Consider the following 25,753-nt stretch of genomic DNA (forward strand, 5'->3'; position numbering starts at 1 on the left):
TTAACTCCAGAATATCTGCTTAATCCAATGAACATATGGATCTGGAGATATAAAACCATTGCTGAAGCATCTGATGATTATTCTCCTACTATTTTAGATTGGTTCAAGAGGACTGAATTCTATATGATGATGGAAGACCTAGCCTCCTTGGCAGATGATAAACACCAACTATTCATGGCTAGTTGGTTCTACAGGTTAGAATACAAGAAAACAAATCGAAGAGTTATAAAAAGATAAATAAAAAAAAAATGAAAACATCACAATGTCTTAATTTACAAACTAGCAATTTTTATAACGTCTTCCTCTGATTTGTGTCATATCACTATAAAAATGAAGGAACTATTTTCTTTGGCTAATCAAGAATTCTAAAACACCTTTCTGATAGATAATGACACTTGTCAGTACAGGTAAGACTCTGGTGCAAACCCAAACCCTCTCCATTGACCTCCTTCATATCCCCCGCCCCCCCCCCCTCTTTATTGTCCCTGTCTTTGCTTGTTATTAAACACAGAACCTGATTCATTAAGGAATGTAAAGGGGAAAAAAAAAATTAGCAACTTTGCACCTTGGAGGGTGAGCTAATTTTAATATGCGAGGACAGATTTATAGTTGGGGTAGGGAATGTCCTAGAGTAACTTTAACTTTTAGTGTAAAAATAAAGCTGTCAAGTAAGTGTGTGCTACATGAAAAAATAGCCAGTATTTAACTTATGTGCAAAACAAACTGATTTGCATCCCTTGCATTGTAACATGTTTTTTGTTTTTTTTCAATAATGGTTTTTATTAAAGCTTTTAATTACAGGGTTCACACAAAAAAAGAAAAAGTACACATTTTAAAGAACAAAGGGGGAGAGGGGGAAGGTAGGGGAAGGAGGGGAGGAGAAAGGGAGGCAGTACAAATCGATACATAAAAAAAATTACAAATCCCAACATCTTAACAAATTACCAATTGTTGAATATATTAGCCTGGGTAAACACTTCCAGATATTACTGTGACAAATTGTGAGGGGGCCTCAAAGCGGTTGATTAAACTGACGTTTTGGAGACAAATCGATTTCAATCAAACCATATTATGTGGGGAGAGGAGGCAGAAGAGCTGTATGGTACTCCCATGGTTTCCATGTCACAGCTTAGCTGGACCTTAGAGATTATTTTAGATATGGAGGGTAACGTAGTTGATTTCCATGCTTGGGCTATCACTGCACGGGTAGCTATAAAAATGTGGCCTATGACATATCGATCCCCCAATAAAACTTGTGGAGGAAAAAAGTATAGAAGTGCTACTTCTGGAGTATTGGGGATCGGAGTTCGGATGACCTTAGCTACCAAGGTATATACTTCTGCCCAGAGAGCACGTGCCACGGGGCAACTACAGAAGACGTGAAATATGTCCCCTATTTCCCCACATTCACGCCAACAGGCCCTAGTCTGGGCTGGCCACATTTTATGTAATCTATCAGGGGTCATATAAAGTCTGTGGAGCAGCTTATTGAGCATCTCCGTGTGGTTCAAACACTTCTGTAACATGGTTTTTGTCCAGAAGAAAACTTACTCAATTTTTTGTCTTCCTTTCCTTAATGAATCAGGCTCACAGTGTTTTGTTTTGTTTGTTTTTTGCCTATATGAATAAACATAGATTGCATAAGCTGGAACTACGGTCATGCCAAAAAGGAAGCAAACTTTTTAAAATGTATGTTTTAATATCATGACAATTATTTAGTTCCCTCAAAGTCCTGAAATTTTATAAATTTAATCTCATGTGAGGTAACCCGTGTCAAATTTAATGGTAATTTCTGATTATATACGGCCTGTACATTATATCAGCATAACCTGATCAGATTTCAAACCTCCCGCTCAAGTGCACTTCATTATTTGATCATCAGAAAGTGCTACCACCTCTATATAAAAAGCAGAACATCTGCCAGTTCAGTCATTGAAGTTTGTGTTGACAGCATGCCAAGGGGAAAAGACCTTTTAGGAAAGCAATTGTGGCTGCTCCTCAGTCTAAAAAGATTAGAAGGCTATTAACAAACAGCTTCAAATCCATTATTCTACAATGGAAAAGATTATTTACAAATGAAGAAAATTGAAGTCAGTTGCCAATCTTCCCAGAAGTGTGCGTTCCAGTAAATTCTCACAAAGATCAGACCGCATGACCATATCGCAGCCCAAAAGCTACATCAAGGGGGTCTACAAGCTCTATCAACACAGTAAATGTTAACATTTTCTACCATCATAAAAAGACTGAACATGTATGAAGTTCATGGAAGGGAATCTGTATTAACCTCTAAACAACGTATCTGGGCTAAATAGAAAATTCTCTGCACACATTGGTTTTTTGGCAAATTTGCAGCAATTCCCTTTGCATTTATTTAATGTAATCCTTTATCTTATTCAACACAAATTGGGTTTTTAAAGATCCATTTGCACCTAAAGTAGTGATGGGCAACAGGCGGCCCTCCCTAGCCTTCACCTGCGGCCCCCAGCTTCTTCCTGCTTCATTGTCAGATCGCTTTGTTATAGTTTGAAATGCCAGTAAACATGTTGTTCAGATCTGTAGATCTGTTTTTATTTATTTTTGCTGTACATGGTTTAAAAAAAAAAATTGTAATAAAGCTATAAATATGTATAAACAGGACTGCATTTTAAAACCAACGCAATTACAGCTAACATTTCATTAGTTAATAAATGTTTCACATAGAAGACCAATAACATATCTTCAAACCATTTTAAGCGTTTTCTAGTCAGGCATCACAATACAAAAATGTGTCCTGATACTCTGGCCGGGTACCACTGAAATAGATGTCCTGCAAAAATGATTTACTAAGTTCATATTATCATTTAAGATGTATTTGATTCATTGGTGCTCTATTATAATAATGTGTTTAATAAACAGAATGAGCAGCAAAGTTCCAGAGTCAGCGATTCTCAGTGTACCAAACATATGTGGTGGGCAGAGCTTTGTAAGTCTTCTGCCTACATCATGGGATGTAGCAATGCTTAAATCTGATATAATGAATGGCCTCATCGGATGCCAAGCATTGGAGTGTGTCTGTCCCTATGGTCTATTGCTGCCATGCACACGCAGTTTTGTCACACCGGTCACTGGAGCATGTCTAGCTTTATGGACAGGCAATTACAGCCTCACAACGTGAATCCAACACCTGGACCTTGTAACAAGATTCACAAAGTGCTACCAACCACTGGTGTCTGCAATTTCTCAGATACATTGGAAGAAAGGGTTAAAAAAAAAAAAAGAAAGAAAGAAAAATAAACGGAACATATTCAATTCTGTGGACAATAAAAAAAAGGTTATTTTGTTATATATAGAGACACCTGATGAAATCACCAATATAGGTGAATAAATGCGTCAGACTGTTTTAAATGGTATCGGAACAGTGACCTATATTTTGTTGGACACATAATACTGATAGTACAGATTTGGATCTGCAATTCATAAGCTGCGGAAGAATACAGATATGAGAGGAGATTCACACAAGAGGAATTTCCACGGATTACAGAAATGAACTTTGGTTACTCCACAAACAGAAGCAGGATACTAAGAGGAAGGTGCTGCGCCATAAGAGGTTTACTTTAAGAAATTAAGAGCCGTGGACCTAGAAGAAGTCCAAGCGGTAAAGTACCATTCATTGCATTTATTGATTGCCAGAACTATGTGGTGTCTGTTCTATTTTTACGGTGTATAAGTTGGTTCCATCAAAGTCCGATAACTTATCAGCTTAACATTTAGCTATTTGGACTGTTTTTACTTTTTCCCGAAACGAAGAAATCCAGCACCTGTTGGTTATATTACCGATATGTGGCTATAAGACCCTGGGATACACATGACATTACCATCTGAATAAATTTGGTGGCTTAAACCTTCCCTAATTTATATTAACCTGGAGTGGCACAACGAACTCAGGCATTTTACTACATTACATGCTTGACCTGTTCGTTGATAACGAACATATGTTCATTTTTTTTTAATGTACTTATACAAGTGTTGACGTTTTTATGTATAAAATAATTTAGATAATTCTGAGCAAAAAAACAGAGGCATCTCTCAGTTAAATGATTCAATTTGGCAACATTTAGAATGTCTTAAAGATAGAAGATTGATCTGTATCTTACTGTTACGGCAATTACTTTAACTGATTGTCAGGATTCGAACCTGGGGCTTCTGCCTCTGGGAGACTGCGGCTCTGCTAGCTGAGCTATTTTGGCTGCTGGACAGTTCTAATTCTGTCTCAGTTTTACTGTTCCCCTGATGTTCCAGCATGTTCTAGTTTCACCCTCTGACTTCCTGGATAAGCCTTGCCTGTTCCTGTCTACTTCCTGTGGGTGATGCATCCTAGCTCCAGTTATCCGTTACTTGTGTACTGACCTCGGATTGTATCGACTACCCCTCTTCCTGAACCCTTTGCCTTGTTTGTTTCACCCAGCTGCCATGGACAATACCTATAACTAATCTTAGTATCCTGCCTTTCTTCTTGCCACTGGACTCAAGTCCAGTCTACAGATCTGCCCCCAAGCCCGATCAATAATGCTGCTGAGCTCTGTCACTGCAGTCCTCCTTCTCCGGCGCTCAGTAATCTCCTTACTGAGGAGATCTCGTGAGAGTGTCACGAGATCTCCTCAGTCAGGAGCTTACAGCGCGCCGCGGAAGGACAACAGTGACAGGAGAAGGTAAGCGCTTGGGGGGGCGGCTAACAGGGGGGGGGGGGCTCACGGAGGAATGGGGGCCCCACTTAGCCCAGGGGCCTCCAATCCGTTAATCCGGCCCTGTGGGTGAGCGATGAAGATCTTGGACAGGACAGAAGGATTGATTGCTGGATGATATTTTGAAGTGGAAGGGGTGTATGTTTATGCAGTTTTATTCATTGCTTTGTATGCTTGTAGAAGTATTTAAATGGAATTATGTAAAGACAACGAATAAGGGGACTAACAAAGCATAAAAGTAAAACATTTGATGAGGACAATTAGTCAATGTGAATTGTAGGGGTGGGCAATAATTTATCATTGCTCAATATAATACTAGCATATAACTTCCCTTGTTAGCATACAAAAACCCAATTTTCCCAGGACAGGACCGAGATATTTTAATGAAACACAAACCAATAACATTTAATTTAGAACCTAACTGGATTTTATTTGATAAACAATATGACTAGGTTTGAGAAAGTTAACATTTCAAGGTAACAGATTCAATCATTTGAAAAAAACATTTTTGAAAAACATGGGTCTTAAATTTTCAAAAACGTTGCTGTGATTATTCCTTCATGTTTTAAGGTTGTCCAGATCTCTCACTATCTGCGTTACCTTTTATTACTGAATGTTTATCAGACATTCATCTTGGATGTCCTTTCACCATCTCAAACTGAACTGTATAAAACAGAGCTAATCATTTTTCCACAAGCCAACAGAAGCTACCTACCTGATTATCACTACTCTCTTCCCCACACCCAATCTGTAACTAAATACTGGTACATACTTCTAAAGCTGGGTACACACTACAGAAATTTCGACCAACTTTTTATGCCGAGCGATTTTACATGCGATCGATGGTCCGATCGCTCGGTCTATGGACTGCATACACACTAGCCTTGTTTAGGACGATAAAGGGAAGAGCGGACGTCCCTTTAGCGACTTTTTACAGCCATGTTGTCGTGAGCAATGAGTGTAATTTCGTACTCACTGTTGTGGATCGGTCGGAAGTTTATACACACTACACAGCGGAAACGAGATTGGAACGAAAATATTAAACGGTACGACCAACCAAATGAGGCGACAATCGTCCATTTGGGCAGACTTTCGACCATCGTGTCACTGCACACACTGACCCGACTTTTGAACGAGCGGTCGTATGTCGGCTGATTGAGCCGATTATTGGACGTAAACCGTGTAGTGTGTACCCAGCTTAAGGAACATGCACGTATCTCACACAAGAAAGTGCAAAAACTTAAGTTCATGCACTGCTCTCCTGCATTGATTACTGTAATTCCCTTCTTATTGGTCTTCCCCTAGCCATATTTTTAACCCAACAATCTATTTTGAATGCTGGGGCTTGCTGCTGCTCTGCTCTATTGGTCCTAACTAACCTCCAAACTTGCATGTGCTCCCTGATGACACATCTCTTTAGGAAATACTTTTCAAATCTCAAACCACTTGCTTAACCCACCAAATCTTATTCTACTTAATTACCACCCCTCTACGCAGTTCTCACAAACAAAACTTACATTTATTGTTTTTCTATATTAAAACTACTGACCACCAAACCATCATCGCTGCGTGACTGGCTCCTACAGCTCCTCGAAGCACTTTCTCCCACTGCAATCTGGCTGGACCAAAATGCATTGTGTGACATGACCTTAAGTATCAAACTATTTTCCATTAGACTGTAACCCTGAGAAGTAGGGAGCTCTTACCTGTTTGTTAATACTATTCTATTGTTTTATTACGGAGTTTGATCCCAATTGCAAAGCACTGTAGCATACTGGAGAATATAATAGTATTATTATTAATATTATTAATAATAATAATAATAATGTGACAGTTTGGTTAGTTCAGAGCAGTAATGGAAATTAAATAAACGCAGGGAATTAGCAGTGTATGAATTCAAATGCTTTTATTCTGATAAATTAATAAAATCTTGAAGGAAAAAATGTGTACAATAAACCAAAGCAAAACTACATGTTATACGCAAGCCACCGTCTATATAACTGTATGACTAACAAAATATTCTCTTTCATAAGGAAAGCAAATGCTTTTTCACAATCAGTAGGTTGACAGTAGATGATCATCATCATATAGATGATCATAATCTTATCACACTGTATATATACTTAACTTTTTCAAATTATTGTGCCAACAAAGACAACCCATTTCTTGTTTAATCAATGTAATTATTTTCTTTGCCATGCACAAAAGGAACATCCTGAGGTCCACTTGCAGCTTGCAATTTATTTTTTTATTATTATTTCTGTTTGTTTTTAGACTAAATTCTCATCACAGATTGGATTATTGCAAGAAACCACGAGTGGGTATTGGCCTGGTGACTTGTATTTATAGAATGTATGGCCTCTTCCCATAAAACACTTGGACAGCACTGCAGTGTGTGAAAATAACTTATGGCACAGAGCTTAGCTGAATGTTGCAATGTATTCAGTACTGATCTGTAAACAAAATGGTACATGACATTGCAAAGACTATTCTTAAGTATCCAGAGAAGATTTCCACTTCAGGTAATATGCATTATTTTAATTCCCAAATAAAACAATGTTGACTACTGTGTAAGGACACAGAGGTAACTATGTTTTAAAGTCTTTAAAAAAAAAAAAAAAAAAAAAGTTAAGAAGCCGTGCATGTAATTTTGCTGCCTCATTTGTAAACAGCCCAGACTGTAGCCTAATGGATGCAATTCTCAGCACCTATTCTTATTATCCAAGCAATTTAAGTTAATGTACATTTAAGTGTGTTTAAAATGCAAAAAAATACATCTTATCCAATCTCCATAAACAACATGAGGATAATAGAGGTACACAGAGGTATACATATAATTGCATACCAAAAAAAATAATGCACGAAAAACAGGAAATTGAACTTGGGCATCACAAGCTGCAAAAACCAATGTCTGGAAACCATCCCATTCTATAATGAGAAACTCATTCAGGTACTTTTAGTTTATGGTGGTAGAAAACACTGTCCCAAACACCCCACAATTTATTTTGACCCCAAATGCCTGTTGGTTGATCAGGTCTCTCTCTCAGATTTCTATGCCACCATCACTTTGATATCATGCTACCAGAGGCTTCAACCATGGGACACAAAAGAAGAACACACAGGCTTTTCAGTAGAAGCAGGGCCAGACCAAAGCACAGATTTAATTTATACCCAAACTAGTGGGTAGTCTGGTCAGCATTTGAAAGTGGCATACAAAGTAATAGAATACAAAAAAATAAATGGCACAATACAAATTAATATTCTTTTAAAAAACACCAGAAATGCCAACAGTCAACAGGTCTTGATTATTTTTCCCCAACACATTCCTTTGTTCTGTTGGCTTTTTAGAATCTAGAATGCCTGGACCTGCATTAAAATATAGTATACTTAGGATAAGAAAACTATACTGCTTAATCACACCACCTACAAGCTGGCAAGAATGAATCTGACTGGTTCTTACAACTGAAAGGGTTAAGCCAAAATAATCATTTGAAGAAAAAGTACAAAAAAAAACCTATCGTTCATCAACAGTCCACTAAACATGTTACAGGAATAGAATTTAAAATAGGCTACACTATCACACTGTAAAGAATAAGAATTACAAGTGAATAAAATGGACAATACCTTTGGGAAAATAAGCAATATATTTAAAGGCCAACACAGGACACCAAAACCATTATATTTACCATTTTCCTAAATTAGCATGTTTAAAATCTCTACTATTAACCAAATAAAACAATTTAACTACACAAGATAGTATAGATCACAGAAAATAAGAATAAATAGTCTGCAACTTGGAAACAGGGACTAAGTATTCAGTTTGAATTTGCCTGTTCTATACAACAGAGCAAGCTGTACAGTTACAGTTTACATTTCACACTGAATTTTAGAAGGCCATCCTTAACAAGCTGTTGATTATTGAAGCAGGTAACTTGATATTATGCTACTAGAGGTTTAAACCTGGGCACACAAGTAAAGAATGCACAGACCTTTCAGTGATAGCAGGGCCTGACCAAAGTACTGATTTAATTTCATGACTGCTGTGCACAGATAGCTGGCATTACTAAATGCTGCTCTAATATCAACTTGTTAAATTTGAACCCACACTCAGCGTATCAGTATACATGACCAGACTAACTGGAGTCAAGAGAAATATTTTGGGAGCTGTTTATTTTTAACTTGGTTACAATGTTGTACTATAGCTGCATTGAACACATTCAAAATGAAGGCCGGCATGAACTTTGTAAGAATCAATGTACTGTAACAGATTCAAGTATTATTATATGATATACATTCATTACCATATTAAAGGATATAAAAAAAAAATCTAAAATAAGTCGATCTTTGCAGAAAAATACTAACATACATTGTTATCAAACAAAATAAAAAACAAACAAACCCACAAAACCATGCTGCAAAATTAGTCTTGTAGACTTCAAGCTTTTCATAGAAAACATGTAATCATATTATAAAAATACACTAGAATGTTATGAATACAGAATACCCCTGACATGATACATTTATTTTTATTTCTGGTCTGCAAAGTAAAAGAACTTCTACTGATTGTTCTGAAGAATGCAAATAGTTTACAAATACAAACGTCTAACTGTAAGATAGGAAACAATGCCAAGAAATGAAAAGAAACACCTACCTTGTAACATTTCACAAAGGGTTTACCAGCCACATCACTGGAGGGGTTTCTAATAGATTGTCTTTTAAAGCTACTAATCCTGCTTTCACTTCCAGGTGCAAACTGTATGTGCAAATGAGATGTCCCTAATTTAGGACAATTATACTTAAGACTAGAAGAGGAAAGTTTTGTGAGAGGTCCTTCTGATATACTTCTTTGGTAAAGGTGGTTTGATTTGTTGTTCGGAATACTTTTGCATTCCCGGTCTCCATTAATAGTGATCTGGCATTCCGTAATTTTATTGGAGGAGGGACATGAGGAAGAACTGCGCAATAGGCGGATGTGATGATGTGACTGAACTCCATTGCCGAGCTGGGGTTCATCGTCCTGCCCGCTTGATGTGATGTGGTCTCCAGTCGTTTCGTTGCTTGATGACAATGGTCTCTGGTGAGAAACATGTACTGAAATAAAAGAAAAGCCATCCTCTACAGTATCTGTCTTCTGAAGACTATGTGATGGATTGGCATCCCCTTGTAAGGAGTCATTCAAGTAAAGTGGTTTAACATCTCTAGCTTCACCAACAGTGCAAGTGTTTTTGGAAAGACGAACTCCGTTGACAGCTGTGGAAAGAAAACCCTTAGATAATGTCTGATCTTCATTTTGTGCAGGCTCATTAGAACAAAGCATAAACTGGTAAGAGGTTTGATAGGGGCCTCTGTTTAATGGAGGACTTAAAGTAGTCGGAGAGGTTGGAGGTGTCTCAGAAGGGCTTCGAGGGAAGATAACCAATGAAGAACAGCGCCTCAGAGGGAGTTTTGTTTTCTTTCTTGATGGCAAACTTGCCATATTCACCTTTTTGTCTAGTTCATCTTGGTCAAAAGGAAATGTACTTTTACATCTAGATAAAACCTGTTGAACACTATTGTTTTGGGAAGAAACCATTGCTGCATTCATACAGGATGGCTTGCTAGAAAGCATATTACTAAAATAACTGGCATCACCTAGAGAAAGAGTGCAGCTACTATTGTCACTTAAATTACTATTCGTACATGAACCAATGTCACTTGTGGTACTTGTACATGATCCATAATCACTGCTGCTGCTACTAAACGATCCATTGTCACTTGTAGCAATGCTACACGAACTGCCAATTTCAGCTGAGGTGTTATTTGGGAAACTGCTGTCATTTACGACTGGGTGACAGCCATCATTCCTGCTCATATTAGAACTAAAATTAATGCCATCCTTGTAAGCACTGACAAATGAAATGTCTTCCGAACCAAGTTCTGTATTGCCAGATTGAGGACATCTACTATTTTTGCTGGGCTGTAAAGAAATCTGCACTGATGTGCTTTTTTTGCTAGGCGGTGAAACAGAATTACCTTGCTGTGACTGTACAGATTCTGGCGAAGATGACAGCTGTACGGTTTGCCGCGGAGATAGTCTCATCTGTATCACACTTGGGGCAGCCGATTGGGAGAGTCTTTGAAAGCACATGTGGATATTACTATCCAGGCCATCTCCAGGGCTTTCTGGCAATGGATCAGTGTTACTTCTTCTGGTAGCAAAGTGAAGTCTTAACCGACGTGCCATTTGTTCTTTCTGAACATTACTAATTCAGATGTGCGATTCTCTCTCTCCCCGGCAGCAGACCAGAAGCAGCAGAAAAACATGTAGAACGTTTGTATTACACTGGATTGAAACGCACAAAACTGCCTCATGTGTCCCAGTCAAACACAGGAAAATGATGAGCCACAGGGTAGAGCAGTGCACGTCATGAGACAAACAAACCATTCCTGACTCCACGGTTTCTAAATCGTCTTGGATTGCTTGTACTCCAACTGCATTCACTTACCAGGCACTTGATTTCTAGCGACCTTTAAGCTCAGCTCTGTTGCTGCATACTGGCTGAAACACTGCCAAGCTTGATTCAATTATACCTTCTCCAATATGCATGAATGAGTCTTTCCCAAAATCAACAGTGTGCTTGCGTTGCAAACCTAGCTGTATTTCCTTGCTTTAGTCACCCTGGCTAAACACATCTATACTTTCCTCTGCAGTGTAAAGGCTCTAATATTTTTACCCATACATATAGAATTACAGGAAGTTGCAGGGAACGGAGTTCCACATAATTGAGTATCAAAGTTGGGATTGAATTACCCAAAACTATCCATAATAGGAAACTATTGAAGATTCTGCTATGCAGGAAACCACTGGCATGCATTTGAATTTAAAATCCTAGCAATAGAAAAAAAAAACAAGAATATTTTTAAAGTTTTAAATAGAACTTGACGGTTTAAAAATGTGGCATACAGTGTTTATAACTCTATGAAGGATAGTCTCTCACAAAGAACGATCAACGTATTTTATATACACAGATTGTGCAATTATGGCTTCCTTTTTTTTTTCCATTTTGTTTATTTTCATTATACTTTAATGCCATTATACTTGCATGTTGTTTCACTAGCCCCAAAGAAAATTTTGTATTATGCAAGAAAACATATTGGCTTAGTTAACTCCATGTGCTATTAAGTGTGCTTTTTAAAGATTGACATGGTAAGTCTATCTTTTTTATTAGCATTCTGTTATGAATTATATTGTATTGTTCATTTAATATATGCAACAGAAAAAAAAATGTAAAAAAACAACAAAACAAAAAAAGACAACAAACAAGTGGGGCTATCATTATAAATATTTCTACTATTAGATGTGTGTACCAGTCAGAACACATTTAAAAGTAAATAAAAATAAGCTGAAAATATGTATTCACAGCAGAGAATATCCATTTTTACCATTACCTGAAACTAAGGCGACATCTAGTGGTGTAAGGATATAAATGCCCTTAAAAATTATAATACATGAAGGAATCATACAGTCAGTACACTAAAGTGGAAACTGAGAAAACATTGTCTTATTTAAAACTTTTATTTTTATTTACAGACATACTACACACTGCAGTGTTGTACAAATATGCTGTGGTGCCAGAACGTCCCCCCATCCCTAGTGGTCCAGAGTGGAGTTGGCAGATACTGGCGGAGTTAGGCTGCTTCCCTGCTACTTAGTGATGGGAAAAGCAGAAGGTAGCATTGGGAGTCACCACAATTAGCATTAACTCTGCAGGAGTGAGTGTGAGAGAAGATGGCCAAAGGTGAAAGCACACAAACAAAACCCTCACAATGCTAAAAGTATGAACAAGCTTAAGGCTGCTCATAGCAATGTAAGTCAATCAACCTGCCAACAGATGTAAAAACTGTATACAAAAAGTTACAAGTGTGTGTGTAATAGATCTATTAAGCGCTATCATTGGGCAATAAATACTTATAGTCTTAAAGACCATTCTTTACTCCTTCAAGATGCCTATAGATGCTGAATTCCTGTGACCTAAAGATACAAGTTCACACTCTCATCCACCACCAGGCTGCTCTGTGCTGAAGCCAGCACCCTGACTCAATGCTCTTCCCTTAGCCAACAGTCCTGATCCACAGCTAGTGGTCAACAGGAGCCAGTCACAATCACCAGCAAAAAGATGCTGCAACAGCTACAGATACACAACTCAGAAGTAAAAGGTTCCAAGTGAAAGTAGTGACTATTCTCCTACAATAGTTGTTAATTACAGTCAGTGAGTATCTGGTGGCCAAGCAGCACCAGTAATAGTGGTCAGTGACATAAGAGGAACCCAAGACAAATCTGTAAGACTCCTCCCTGACAGGGTGGTAGAGTAAGCCCATCCAAATCCAAATGGTTCACTTCCAGCATCACAGAAAATGACTGCACGTATTAACAATAATCTCCCAAACCGATTTATCAAAGTGTCCACTAATTGTCCTTTTGATTTTGATAGGATAGTTATCAAGCAGTGTAGTCATTTTGAGGCGATGTACTTAGCCTTTCATATTGCAGCGTTTAGCCAGTATTAGTTAAATTAATTTTCTTAAGACCAGTGGTGGATTAGTACAAGCCACTTGGCAAAACATGCATTTTATTAGTCCATAAACAGAAGGAACAGGTACATTGCACAAGGAACTGTTTCCAAAAATGACCTTAAAAATATTAGACTGATAGAAAAAAATTAATAATTCTCTTTGACCATAACTGTACTCTCAAAATCAAGTATGTTAGTAAGCTAAGCAAGGCATACACTTGCCAAAAACAAACCTGAAACGTGATAGATTGACTTTATATGGGAGAGAAAGAAGACATGCCCCAGCTTCAAGTACATCAGGGTGACCCACCAGTTGGGGCATCTGTGTATGTGAAATCAAGCATGTCCTTTCTGGAGCCACAGCTTCTGACTCAGATACTCAGAATGCCAGATTTTCTAAATGAAGCGTACCTGTATTTGGTGAAACTGGCAGGAAGAGTGGAAAAAAGGTAGAGCTGTGGCTTGAATGTTTTCAGCTTAAATAGTACCCCCATTAAGCACTGGACTTGCTAAATATTATACAATAACATATGGTACAATAAAAAATGGTTGAGCAATAACATTTCCAATCTGGTAGAGTCACATTTGCAAACCAACACTCAATGGTGCACTGTTCAACCAATATTGTTAGTTCTCTTTTATTGACATGAATTTCTATCACCACCTTTATTTAATTTTTGTTAAATAAAAAAAAAAATGTGAAAGCAGAAACACATTAAGAGCGGAATAATGGTAGTCCTGTCCTAATTTATTTATTTATTTTTTTTACCATTAAACAATAATTACCAGGTAAAATCATAGTTTATATCACTCACACTCCTAATTTGCTGGAAGAACTAATTAGCTAAAAAAAATATTGCTAAAGACATAACTTTCAATCACACTGTCAGTGGCCATAATTATAGCAAGATTTGGGAAAATAATAAAAGGCCTGTACAATTTTTGTTTTATTTTCTAATATTTGATTCTGTGTACTATAAAGGATCAGAGGCTCAAAAGTTAGCACTACCTTCCAAAACGTTACTGATGTACTGGATGAAACCTGTTCATATCCCCCCCCCTGGAACAAATTTATATTGGCTTCTACTATATTCTCATTTACTTTGGCAGGTAAACTATATCAATATTACAAGTAGAAAATACTCAACAAATTTCAACATTTTGTAATAGCTAATAATAATTTCCCTTAATGCACATGACCTGTTTACAGCATTGAACTTTATAAGATAGGAAATGTGAATATAAAAAACACAGGTTTCCACAAGAGCAGTCAACCTAACCCCAATGTCATAAAAATACATACCAAACGATTTTCATCAAATACTTCAAAGAGAAGTCTGTGCTTCTGTGGATACACCTGGAAAAGAAAACAAGGTGGAAAAATAAGAATACCTATACATCACATAAACATATACAGATGTCTCAGAAAGTTTGGATACCTGTGGTTAAATAGGTATGTTTCAATGAATATTGGTGCAATGAAGACATTGACATGATCTATACTGTGGGCAATGTTAAACACAACATCTTTCTGCAAGTTTAAAGAAGCAGTTCTGTGAAAAAAATGACAAATCACTGTGGAATGCTATAAGTAGTAGTAAACATTTTCCTTGGTCTGTTTCTTCAGGCTACTATTAATGATTTATCGTTCTGCACTGTTTACATTGTGACATGAGACTACCATGGCAACTCCAGTCACATGGCACATGATGTAGTGAGCAGAGAGGCTTTGGAACTCCCCTATGAGCTGTCTGCTCATGCACTGTAAAATACATGTTCTCTTTCTTCCTTCTACTGTTACATGACCACATAGGCTTTCTACATTGTACATTATACTGAGCAGTCACAAATGCATTACGGCTGAGAGTCTGTAGGTGTGATTTGCAGCCACTTGTTCCCCCCCCCCCCCCCCGAGATTTTTAAGCAGATAATGATTTGTAAGCAACGACCAACAAAAATGACATACTAGATGCATGTTTAAAAGGTACTTCACTTGCTATTTTAAAAAGTATATTGGGGGATTGATGTTGTAAAGCATACTTATTTATCTGCAGATTTTACAGATTAAAAATAAGCAGAAAGTGAAATTTGAGCACCCTGTCAATTAGTACCTCATAGTATCAATTATTGGGGAAATGACAGCTTCTAAGTGTTCCCTTTGGAGTTTTAGCTTACTCTTCTGTGAGAAATCCCTTCCTTATCCCTTGCACTGTATATTTTAGATCAACCAACATAGTTTTTATACTATTCAAGTGACTCATTACAAAACCAGTATTTTTTTCCACTTTAAGTATTTCATATTTAAATTAACTGATATGTTTTAGATATTGCCAAAATATCCAACCTCCTTTCAGCTTTAATGTGTGCACTAAATATGTGTTTAACCTGCTATTGCATCTCCCTGCTCATTTCTCTCCTCTGCCACTTGTAGTTGGAGTAGCTAACTAATTAACCTGCATTTAAATACCCTTGGCATATGGCAATGAGAAATAATATGTTTTATATATACACACTATATGGGCAAAAGTATTTGGCCTGTTAATTATTGAATTGAGGTGTTTCAATCAGACCTGTTGCCAGAGGTGTATAAAATCAAGCACCTAGCTATGTAGTCTCCATCTGCAAACATTTGTGATACAAAATGGGTCTTTTTGAGGAAATCAGTGACTTCAAGCGTAGTACTATAATAGGATGTCACCTTTGCAATAAGACAGTTTGTGAAATTTCATCCCTGCGAGGACCCGGCGGCTGTATAAAGTCCAACCCTTAGTAAAAAAAAAAAAAATATATGTTTTTTAAAAAAGCGTGGGGGTGCTTGCTATAAACACTGTTAACCTTGGCAACGCTAGGGTTACCAGTGTTTATAGCAGGGATGTGGACGTGGCAGATGGGGAGTTTGACTGGGGCAGTACACCTGTCAAACCGTAACGCTGGTGTCCTCAGGGACGACTGCGAGCTCAGGGAGACTCAGAGAGGACAGAAACCTCACGTGAAGCAGGAAGGCTAAAGAAATAATATCTATGTATAAAAAAAACAAAAAACACACAACATTGATTATACAGCCGGCAGGTCCTCGCATTGCCCCCTTAAGACAGGAAATATGACGGACACCATTTTATGTGACGACAATCACACTGCTGGCATTTTCTGCTGTCGGTGTTTATAGCACTGCTGTCGGAAATGTTGCCTATCAGTTTTTAGGTAAGTCTGCATTTTCTACATGTCGGAATTATAGCGATCGGCATATTAGACAATATAACTTGTCGGAATGACCGTATTACACAGTAGTACAAACTCTTACTTTGGATTTAATTTAAAAATGCATAAATCACTTGTATAGCAAATCTTCGTACTGCAACACATTGCGCTAGTCACCATCCACCAGCCTTGAAAAAAGGGCTGCAATTTTCTGAGTTACTACATTGTATTATTAGTTCCAACACTGACTAACATTTAAAAAGATATAATATATAGGTTGTGTGAAAAAGGTTACTACAAAAAAGACACTGACATAGGTTGTGACAGGGTTAGGAAATTAGTTTAACGCAACAAAATCTGAGAACAATTTGTGTCTACATACACTACTGCAGCGAAACACATAAGGAATACAATTTAACACCATCTTATCCTGAAATTGATCACATAACTTCCTTCAACATTCACCGATATTTAGCTAAAAATGGAACTTAAATGAGTGTGTGGTCTGTACTGATAAAAATTGGTCTGTCTTTAAGCGCACTCCAGGTTGTATTAAATCAATCAGGTGCACCAGTTATACACACATTGTCACAGATACACTGTTTGCTCATTCTGGCAAAAGAATTACATGGAAACAGAATTTGACGGCAGATAAGAACCGCTTGGCCCATCTAGTCTGCCGATTGTTTTATTAACTTATGGTAACCTTAAACCTTATTTGATCCCTTATTCTTTATAAGGATATTCTTATGTCTATCCCAAGCATGTTTAAACTGCTCTACTGTATTAGCCTCTACCACATCTGATGGGAGCCTATTCCACTTATTCACTACCCTTTCTGTTAAGTAGTTTTTCCTCAAAGTTCCTCTGAACCTACTTCCCTCCAGTTTCATTGCAGGTCCTCATGTTCTGGTACTTTTCTTCCTTTGAACAATGTTTCCCTCATGTATCACGTTCAAAACCTTGATATATTTGAAAGTTTATGCCATGTCCCCCCTTTCCCTTCTCTGCTCCAAACTATACATATTAAGATCTTTTAATCTTTCCGAGTAAGTTTTGTGCTGTAGGCCATGCGCCAATTTAGTTGTCCTTCTTTGTACAGTCTCTAATGTATTCATATCCTCCTGGAGATATGGCCTCCAGAATTGAACACAATATTCTAGATTAGGCCGTACCAATGACCTATACAGGGGCTTTATTACGTCTTTCTTTCTGCTACTGATCCACTCCTTATGCAACCAAGCATCTGACTTGCCTTCCTCGCTGCTTTGTTGCATTGCTTACCTGCCTTTAAGTCACCTGAAATAGTGACTCCTAGATCCCTTTCCTCCTCAGTAGTTTCCAGTATAGTGCCATTAATACTATAATTAGCCTTTGGGTTTTTGAGACCCAAGTGCATGATTTTGCATTTTTTTGGCATAAAACTGTAGTTGCTACTCTCTTGACCATTCCTCTAGTCTACTTAGATAATCAATTATTTGTTTTACCCCTCCTGGTGTGTGTACCCTGTTGCATATCTTTGTGGCATCTGCATAAAGGCATAATTTCCCTTCAATACCATTTGCAATGTCTCCAAAAAAGATATTAAAAAGCACTGGTCCAAGTACAGATCCTTGGGGTGCTCCATTGGTAACCTTTCCCTCCTGTGAATGTACTCCATTTACTATAACACTCTGTTTTCTATCCTAAAACCAAGATCTTATCCATTCCAACATCTATGAATCCAATCCCAAGCCTTCAAGTTTAACAGTCTGTGATGTGGGACAGTGTCAAAAGCCTTACTAAAATCTAGATAAGCTATATCTACGCCACCCCCCCCCCTCTTGATCTATTACTTTAGTCAGCCAGTCAAAAAAAGTCAATAAGATTTGTTTGAGATGATCTCCCTCCGGTAAATCCATGCTGTTTGGGATCCTGTAAGTAACTGGATTTGAGATATTCTACAACTCTTGCTTTTAAGACTGTTTCCATCAATTTTCCTACTACTGATGTAAGACTCGCTGGTCTGTAGTTGGTCGCCTCTTCCTTGCTTCCACTTTTGTGTAATGGAACTTTATTCGCTCTTTTCCAGTCCTCTGGAATTACTCCTGTAGCTAGTGACTGATTGAATAATTCTGTTAATGGTGTTACCAACACCCCTTTAAGCTCTTTTTGTATCCTTGGATATATTCCTTCTGACTCAAGTAAAGACTGTGCTGCACTAGCACCTTCGTTATCTATTTAATTACGTGTCCTTGTGGCTTGAGCTATGTAGGAAAGATGAAGAGAATTATACGTGAATGAATGGCTCAGCATAGAACTGCTATTAGAGATGCATATACTTCTGGCAAATCGGACCAACCGGTGGCAACTCATTCGCTAAGTGCAGGACATCAATTATCAACATTTTAACATATGACCATTTAACATAGTCAGGCTTCCAACAGGGGAGGCAAGAAAGGTCTGGAACTATTGTTTCATGTGGCATGATTACCAAAAGGAAGGTAAGTAAAAGGGAGCAATAGCAGCATGACGGAGGGGACAGTGTGAAACGGGAGACAGGTGGAGGGGAGCAAAAGAGAGCATGAAGGGCGCAGTGTGATGAAAGGGGGTGACAAAATTGCATACAAGTCTCTCTCTTTCTTGCGGCCCACATAATCTTAGACTGCAATTATTTGGCCCAATTCGGGTTTTGAGTTTGACATGGCTGCACTATGCCTTGAGTGATAAATGATTACACATAGTCTTATGTTCCCTTTAGCTCTTTGCTTTTCAGAGCTTGTGGACCAAATGGCAGCCTTGTTTTATGTCATGTGTGAAATAACATACTTAGAGCTTTAAAATTGTACCATTGTTAAGATTTGTAGACAATTTCGAAGTTTATGTGGATCATATATTTCCAGTAATGTCTGTTTTTCATTCTGCTGCTATAAATGATGTATGCTGCCACCAAATAATCAATTGAAGCTATTCTGCACTTATTATTTTCTGGCAGAATTTCCCCTTCAGGGATGTGCTATCCGTGGTTGTTGAAATAAGAGTTTTCATTACCGCCAGTTGTTTTATATGGGTTTGTTGATATTGTTCATGTGTTTCCTAGAAACAGTCTACACTGTCACTGTTCTTAAAATTTGTTGCCCAAAGTTGCACTCTGTCAGCAACATTGTGTCAGTCATGTTACCTTATCAATATGCGACTGACTGCTGCATAGTGTGGTTGCTATGTTAAGCTATTTAAAGTCACAATCCAGTGGGGGAAAAAAGTTAGTTTTATTTACATAAATCACTGTAACAGGCTGTAATAAAAATGTTGGTATAATTTACCCTCTTACTGTTCTTCGGACTGCTATTAATGATTTATGATTTTGGACTACCATGACAACCAGTCATATGGCATATGATGTAGTGAGCAGAGAGGCTTGGGGATGTTCCTCTGAGCTCTGTCTGCACGAACATCCTCCTTTCTACCAACTCTGCCATCACATGACAAGCTGAGAGCTGTGAGCCTTTGTCTGTGTAGCAGACTGTCAGAAAGACTTTTTTTTTTGCCAAGCAGAGAGCCTTTTGTTTGAGGCCAGCTAAAAAATGATGCTTATAAAAGGTACTTGATATTTTAAGAATATTGAATAAAATGTTGATTAATAATGATTATTAACTGTTTTTAATGTCTCCTTTAATGCTGATTTTCTGTGTATATACATACACACACATTTGTTTTAAAGTTACAGACAAACACATAATATAATATACTAGGGGTTATGGGGGGATGGTCTTATTAACTGCCCATCTCCATCCCTCCACAAATCAGTTGTCATATAGGTTATATTTTAAATGTTGCAATATCTAAAATCCTTACTTACTCTGAGTAATATTTCCTCATTCCATTTTGGATTCAAGGTCTGAAACAAAACAAAAAAACACACAAGCCATTCACCAGGTTTCTTATGGTCATGATTTAATGTTGAAAATATAGTGCAATACCATGTAAGGGTTACACAGAAATGTGCTTTTTATGTGACTATATATCTTCAATGTATACTATTGCTTCTACTTGAATGATGTAACCATAACTGGTATGCTGTGCTAAGCGAATCATATATGTACATTTGTATTATTACCTTATATGGTCACAGTCAAGGGCGCAATTTTTAATATAACATCTATATAAGAATGCGTTAAACGAAAAAAACAAAAAAAGAAGAAGAGTGGCCTAGACTGGGATCACAAGGAACTGATGTCCAGAAGTCTTCTCTCTAAAGGAATCAGGCGTCCGAAATGAGACAACTGAGTTCCCTTAACTGTGACTACTGTTTGTAGTCAAGTATATACTAGTTAATAACCTAATTGTTTGCTTTTATTGCTAGCAAGTTTCTTATAGTTACTTAATAAATAAATTGTATTATTTGAACAAACATTCCACTGGGAATACACCAACATCCTACAAACATAAGTTTTTAAAGTTAAAAAATATCACTCTATTTTCCAAAACAAGGCCAAAAAAAAAACGTGTAAACAAGCTCTTCAAATATATCCACTTTCTTTTCATTTAAATTAATAGTTAACATAAATCTTAATGTTTGCAAATGGTTTTATTATGTTGAAAAGCAACATTTAAACTCATATCCTACTGCAGACAGCTGTAATACTTAGTACCTTACATGCAAAACAAAATGTGGAATTATAAATAGCATGATCAAACAAACAAACTCATGCACTGATTCTGCTATAAAGGAAATAAATAGGATACCTTTTTCACAGTTTTTGTTTGGATGCAGGTTAATACTCCATTTGCAGGATCATATAGTGTCACTTTCACATACGGATCACTGGGGGAAAAAAATAAAAAAAAGACATTTTGAGAAAGTAAAGTAGAAATGAAAACAAAGGACAATTCGTCACCATCACTAGTGCATTCAAAAACCTTAATGCGTGGTACACACTACTCCGCTGAGTGCACTTTTATGCATTAACATGGGAAGCACGGTGGCTTAGTGGTTAGCACTTGTGCCTCACTGCACTGGGGTCATGAGTTTGATTCCGGACCATGGACTTATTTGTGTGGAGTTTGTATGTTCTCCCCATGTTTGTGTGGGTTTCCTCCGACACTCCAAAAACATACTAGTAGGCTAATTTGTTGCTATTAAAAGAAAAAAAAAATTAACTTAGTCTCTCTCGGTTTGTGTGTTAGGGAATTTAGACTGTAAACTCAAGTGAGGCAGGGACTGATGTGAGCGAGTTCTCTATACAGCACTGCAGAATTAGTGGTGCTAAATTAACAGCTGATGATGAACATAGACAGCATATAGTATTAAAACATACATATACATACAACATAAATATCATGCATTCACACAGACAGCTTAAAAGATCTCAGATCCAGGACATACTATGATTCTGCTGTACAGGGTGATATGTAATCTTCCTGACCACACAGAATTACCAACAGTGTTCACAAATGGAGCAAGCCAACGTTATAATGATCCCAGTGCAATCTAATGTGCCAGTCACACAATACTCATATGTAATGTGCCTAATTGGCCTATTGGACTGGCAAGCTGTTTATATTATTTTATTTTCAAAACGAAAGATAATCATTGGCGGCTCACATGGAACAATCTAGAGTCGATTCAGTCTAAAACAATCATCCTGGCACTCAGTTGTTGTTTGACTGACTGTAACCCAGAATTTACTGCCATATCTGTGTCCGCCTCCATTGGCCCCTTTAGAAACCACTATTGATTGGATGATGTTGGTGGCAGGCCATCCACGAACATGAGAATTCCCAGCAGTGTTTGTGCAGTGATACCGGCACACCAATTGCACCAGTCATCTCTATCAGCAGCACACTCACATAGGAAAACTATGGGGTAACAGGGGTTATTGCTGTTTGTGCAAGTTGTGCTCCATCTGAATAATGATGTCACTCATAGCAGGTGTAACTAATAAACTGACAATTTAAGGTATGTTACAGTTGCACATAGTTCAAGGAAACCAAATCAGGTACTGCATACATAAGCCAAATAAAAATGGGGAAGTTACATACACACAAAAAAATAGCTTTGAAATAACTCACCTTGCTCCTAAAAGATCTTTCTTTGCCAGTCCAAACCCTGCAATAACTTTCACACGAAGAACACGTGAATTTTCCTAAGGAAAAAACCCCAGAACTATGTGTTAAGAAAAGTGAAATAAAAAACCAGAAACAAAATGCAAGTAAGAGTGTTGTGATACTTTGTTCAACTTGTACATATGACATTTGTACCTGTATATGTGCTAACTGTAATTGAGGACCTTTGCACCAACAGTTTTGTTATCATGTTTTATTCTTATGTTTAACTAGTGTTCATGCGATTTTGAATCTGACTGTATGGCGTTGCTGAATTTTGCGATACCTTATAAATAAATGTTAATGAAGAGAAGAACATTGTTGAATCAAAAGTGACAACATACTTATGGTGTAGGAATAACATAAGCATTATTAATAGAAACGGCAGGCAGGGGATTGTTAGTATAAGGTGGGAACACCAGTAGTTCAGTCTTTAAGAGTTTGAGTGAAAAAGTGAGGGCAACATATGGACAAAACAAAGTCTGTAGTACTAGTTAGAGGATGAGGTGCAAGTTTATAATAGGGAGTAGAACACGTTCACAGCATGGAAATGGTATTGGAATCCAAACTTGCCAATGCATTTTAACAAGGGGAAAATTTTAAAGTGGAGAAATGAGGGGGGCCTACCACCGATCCTTAGGAAGCCACAACTAAAAGAGTAGAAGCTGAAGTTTCAAAGAAAACACTGGAGGTTTGGATGGATAAGAAGGTGGTGATCAACTTTCTCAAAAGCAGCAGATAAGTCCAGAAGAAATAATAAGGAATAGTGGCCTTTAGCTTTGGTCAGAGTGGCTTCAACAAAGTGCAAAGGCTGATAAACAGATTGAGGATCAAGCAGGGAGTTACTATAATACATGTAATCTATTTTGACTTTAAAATTAGAGATAACACATCAAGCAGAGAGATATGACAGATAAGCTTGTTAACATGAACATGGTTGTAGAAGTGGAAAATTAATTTGAAATGTAAAAAAAATTACAGCGGTGAGATTTCCTCCAACAGCATTCAGTGACATGGGAACATGTTTTAAGTGAGCATGTTTCTTTGGCAAGTCAGTGTTTTAACACACACACAGGGTGATAGGGGCAACTGTCAAAAGTGGATGTAAAATTATGGTCATAGTTTTACATAGCAACACTGGAGCACGAAATGAAAAAAATGGATAAAATACGGGACGGTAAAGCTATCAAAAAGTCAGAAGTCATTGATAGGAGTTAAAATTTCTACCCAGGAAGGGAAAATATGGAGTAGAAGAAAAAAAAAGAATGGAAAGGTAGCATGATCCCTTTGGTCAGATAGAGGGAAGGAAGAGGCCAAGAAACAATTATTTTTAATGGTTCACTAGATCACAAAGTTTAAATGTTCAGGCATGAACTCTGGGGGCGAAATACATACTTTAGTGTTATCCTTACATTCCACTGCAGCTGTGAAAAAATTAAATGTTAACTCCTCACACCACTGCTTCTCCAATATCTAGGGGGGTATTCAACTGACCATGAGACCTTATACAGATTAGAAAGCAGAGTGTGCATCTGATCTACTGTTACATTACTGGCCCCTGCATATGAATCCACACAGAGCTTTTCTGCAAAATCACACTGCAAAACTGTAAGTCAAAGCTCTACCTGCTTAGTAAGAGAAACACCACTTTTAAACATGGCAATATGCCGGAGAGGAGTAAGAGAGGGCATGGTGGACATATTTAAGCACTTAAGCTCAAATTTAGTTTATATTGCTAAACTTAGCAGTGCCTAGTTTTATATATTCGTGGCATTACCTGCTCTTTAACAACAGAACACAGTTGAATGAAGATGAGCTAAAGAGAATGACCATCTTCGTGTTTTGGAGGATTAGTCCAGTGGGAAAGATCAAAGTAATCTAATAAGAGAGAAGGAATTTCATAGGAAAGAAAGTGTGGATGAAGTGATCTAATTGATGCGTTAAGTCATGAGAATGAAAAGATGCAACTTGAACAACTTCATTAATAATTCACAATTAAACTTACATAATGTATCCCTAGAAAAGGGATATTCGGCTTATATCTGTAACAACATATTTTAAAGTATTTATAATGCTTTACCCACCAAGTGCAGAATTACAAGAATGTACTACAACTTTTTAAATCCATGTATGGTTAAAATTCTGCAACTCAGACAGAAAGAGCTGAAATACCATATTCTACACATTGATTAGAATGATATACAAGCCCATTTCAAAATGGACTAACATTGTCCTTTGTTTTGCAAGAATGTATAAGCAATATATATTTATAATGTATGTATTTACCTGCAAGTCCACATTTTTTACTTAGAGCACTACTGCCATCTACAGTACACAGTTAGTACTGGATCTAACTATTTCTGAGACTTAGGTGGTATCATAGTTGTTTCTGAGACTTAAGAGGACTATAAAATACTGCAGACCTTCAAACCCTGGAAGCCCAGCACAAAGCAACCCCTGATCCCGCAAACCTGACAGCCCTCCGGGAAACCAAAGCCAAACTAAACCTCCTTCTCTCTAAACAAGCGGCCACACGCCTTAAATGGCTCCGCCAGACTTTTTATGAAAAAGGAGACAAAGCTGACAAAATTCTTGCATCACGGCTGCGTACAGCTAGAACTCATAGAAATATTATTGCTATCCGTGATTCACATAACCAGTTAACTCACGATCCAGCAGATATCCGGTCAGCATTTCAACATTTTTACACTGCTCTTTATAACCTCCCGGCTCCCGCTTCCACCCCAACACTGAAAACCCCCTCCGCCCTGATCACTGACTTTCTTGCCAAAGCCAAGCTACCTAAATTATCCCACCAAGCCCTTTCACTTCTCAATGAAGAGATCTCGACAGACGAGATCCATCAAGCCATCAAGGGACAAAAAAGTGGTAAATCCCCAGGCCCTGACGGCTTCACGGCCGCATACTACAAGAAATTTTCTGATTTGTTGGCCCCTCATCTCAAATCCCTTTATAACAACACTCTCCAAGGTGACCCTCTCCCATCAGAGATGCTGGAGGCCAAAATTGTAGTTATCCCTAAAGACGGTAAAGACCCGCTCCACTGTGCTAGCTACAGGCCAATCTCTCTCCTCAATCTCGATTTGAAAATTTATGCCAAAATCCTAGCAAACCGTCTGAATGCCTTCCTCCCTTCTCTGATCCAGTATGACCAAGTAGGGTTTATCCCGGGACGCC

General features: G+C 37.7%; 1 protein-coding gene across 3 annotated transcripts in view; it reads right to left on the reverse strand.

The window, feature by feature from the left end:
• NEDD4 (NEDD4 E3 ubiquitin protein ligase) overlaps positions 1–25,753 on the reverse strand; it is a 108,168-nt gene that overhangs the window by 55,243 nt on the left and 27,172 nt on the right. For 2 of the 3 annotated variants that reach the window (XM_075208039.1, XM_075208038.1), the window contains exons 2-5: positions 22,523–22,596; positions 21,197–21,275; positions 20,310–20,348; positions 14,577–14,630 (exon numbers count right to left, since the gene is read on the reverse strand). In XM_075208039.1, coding sequence (XP_075064140.1) covers positions 14,577–14,630; positions 20,310–20,348; positions 21,197–21,275; positions 22,523–22,596 — 246 coding nt within the window. Of the gene's footprint in view, positions 1–9,372; positions 11,310–14,576; positions 14,631–20,309; positions 20,349–21,196; positions 21,276–22,522; positions 22,597–25,753 lie in introns of those variants that run through there. The other variant, XM_075208037.1, reaches the window with a different exon arrangement.

The sequence above is a fragment of the Mixophyes fleayi genome, chromosome 4, assembly GCF_038048845.1.
Source record: "Mixophyes fleayi isolate aMixFle1 chromosome 4, aMixFle1.hap1, whole genome shotgun sequence".
Lineage (NCBI taxonomy): Eukaryota > Metazoa > Chordata > Amphibia > Anura > Limnodynastidae > Mixophyes > Mixophyes fleayi.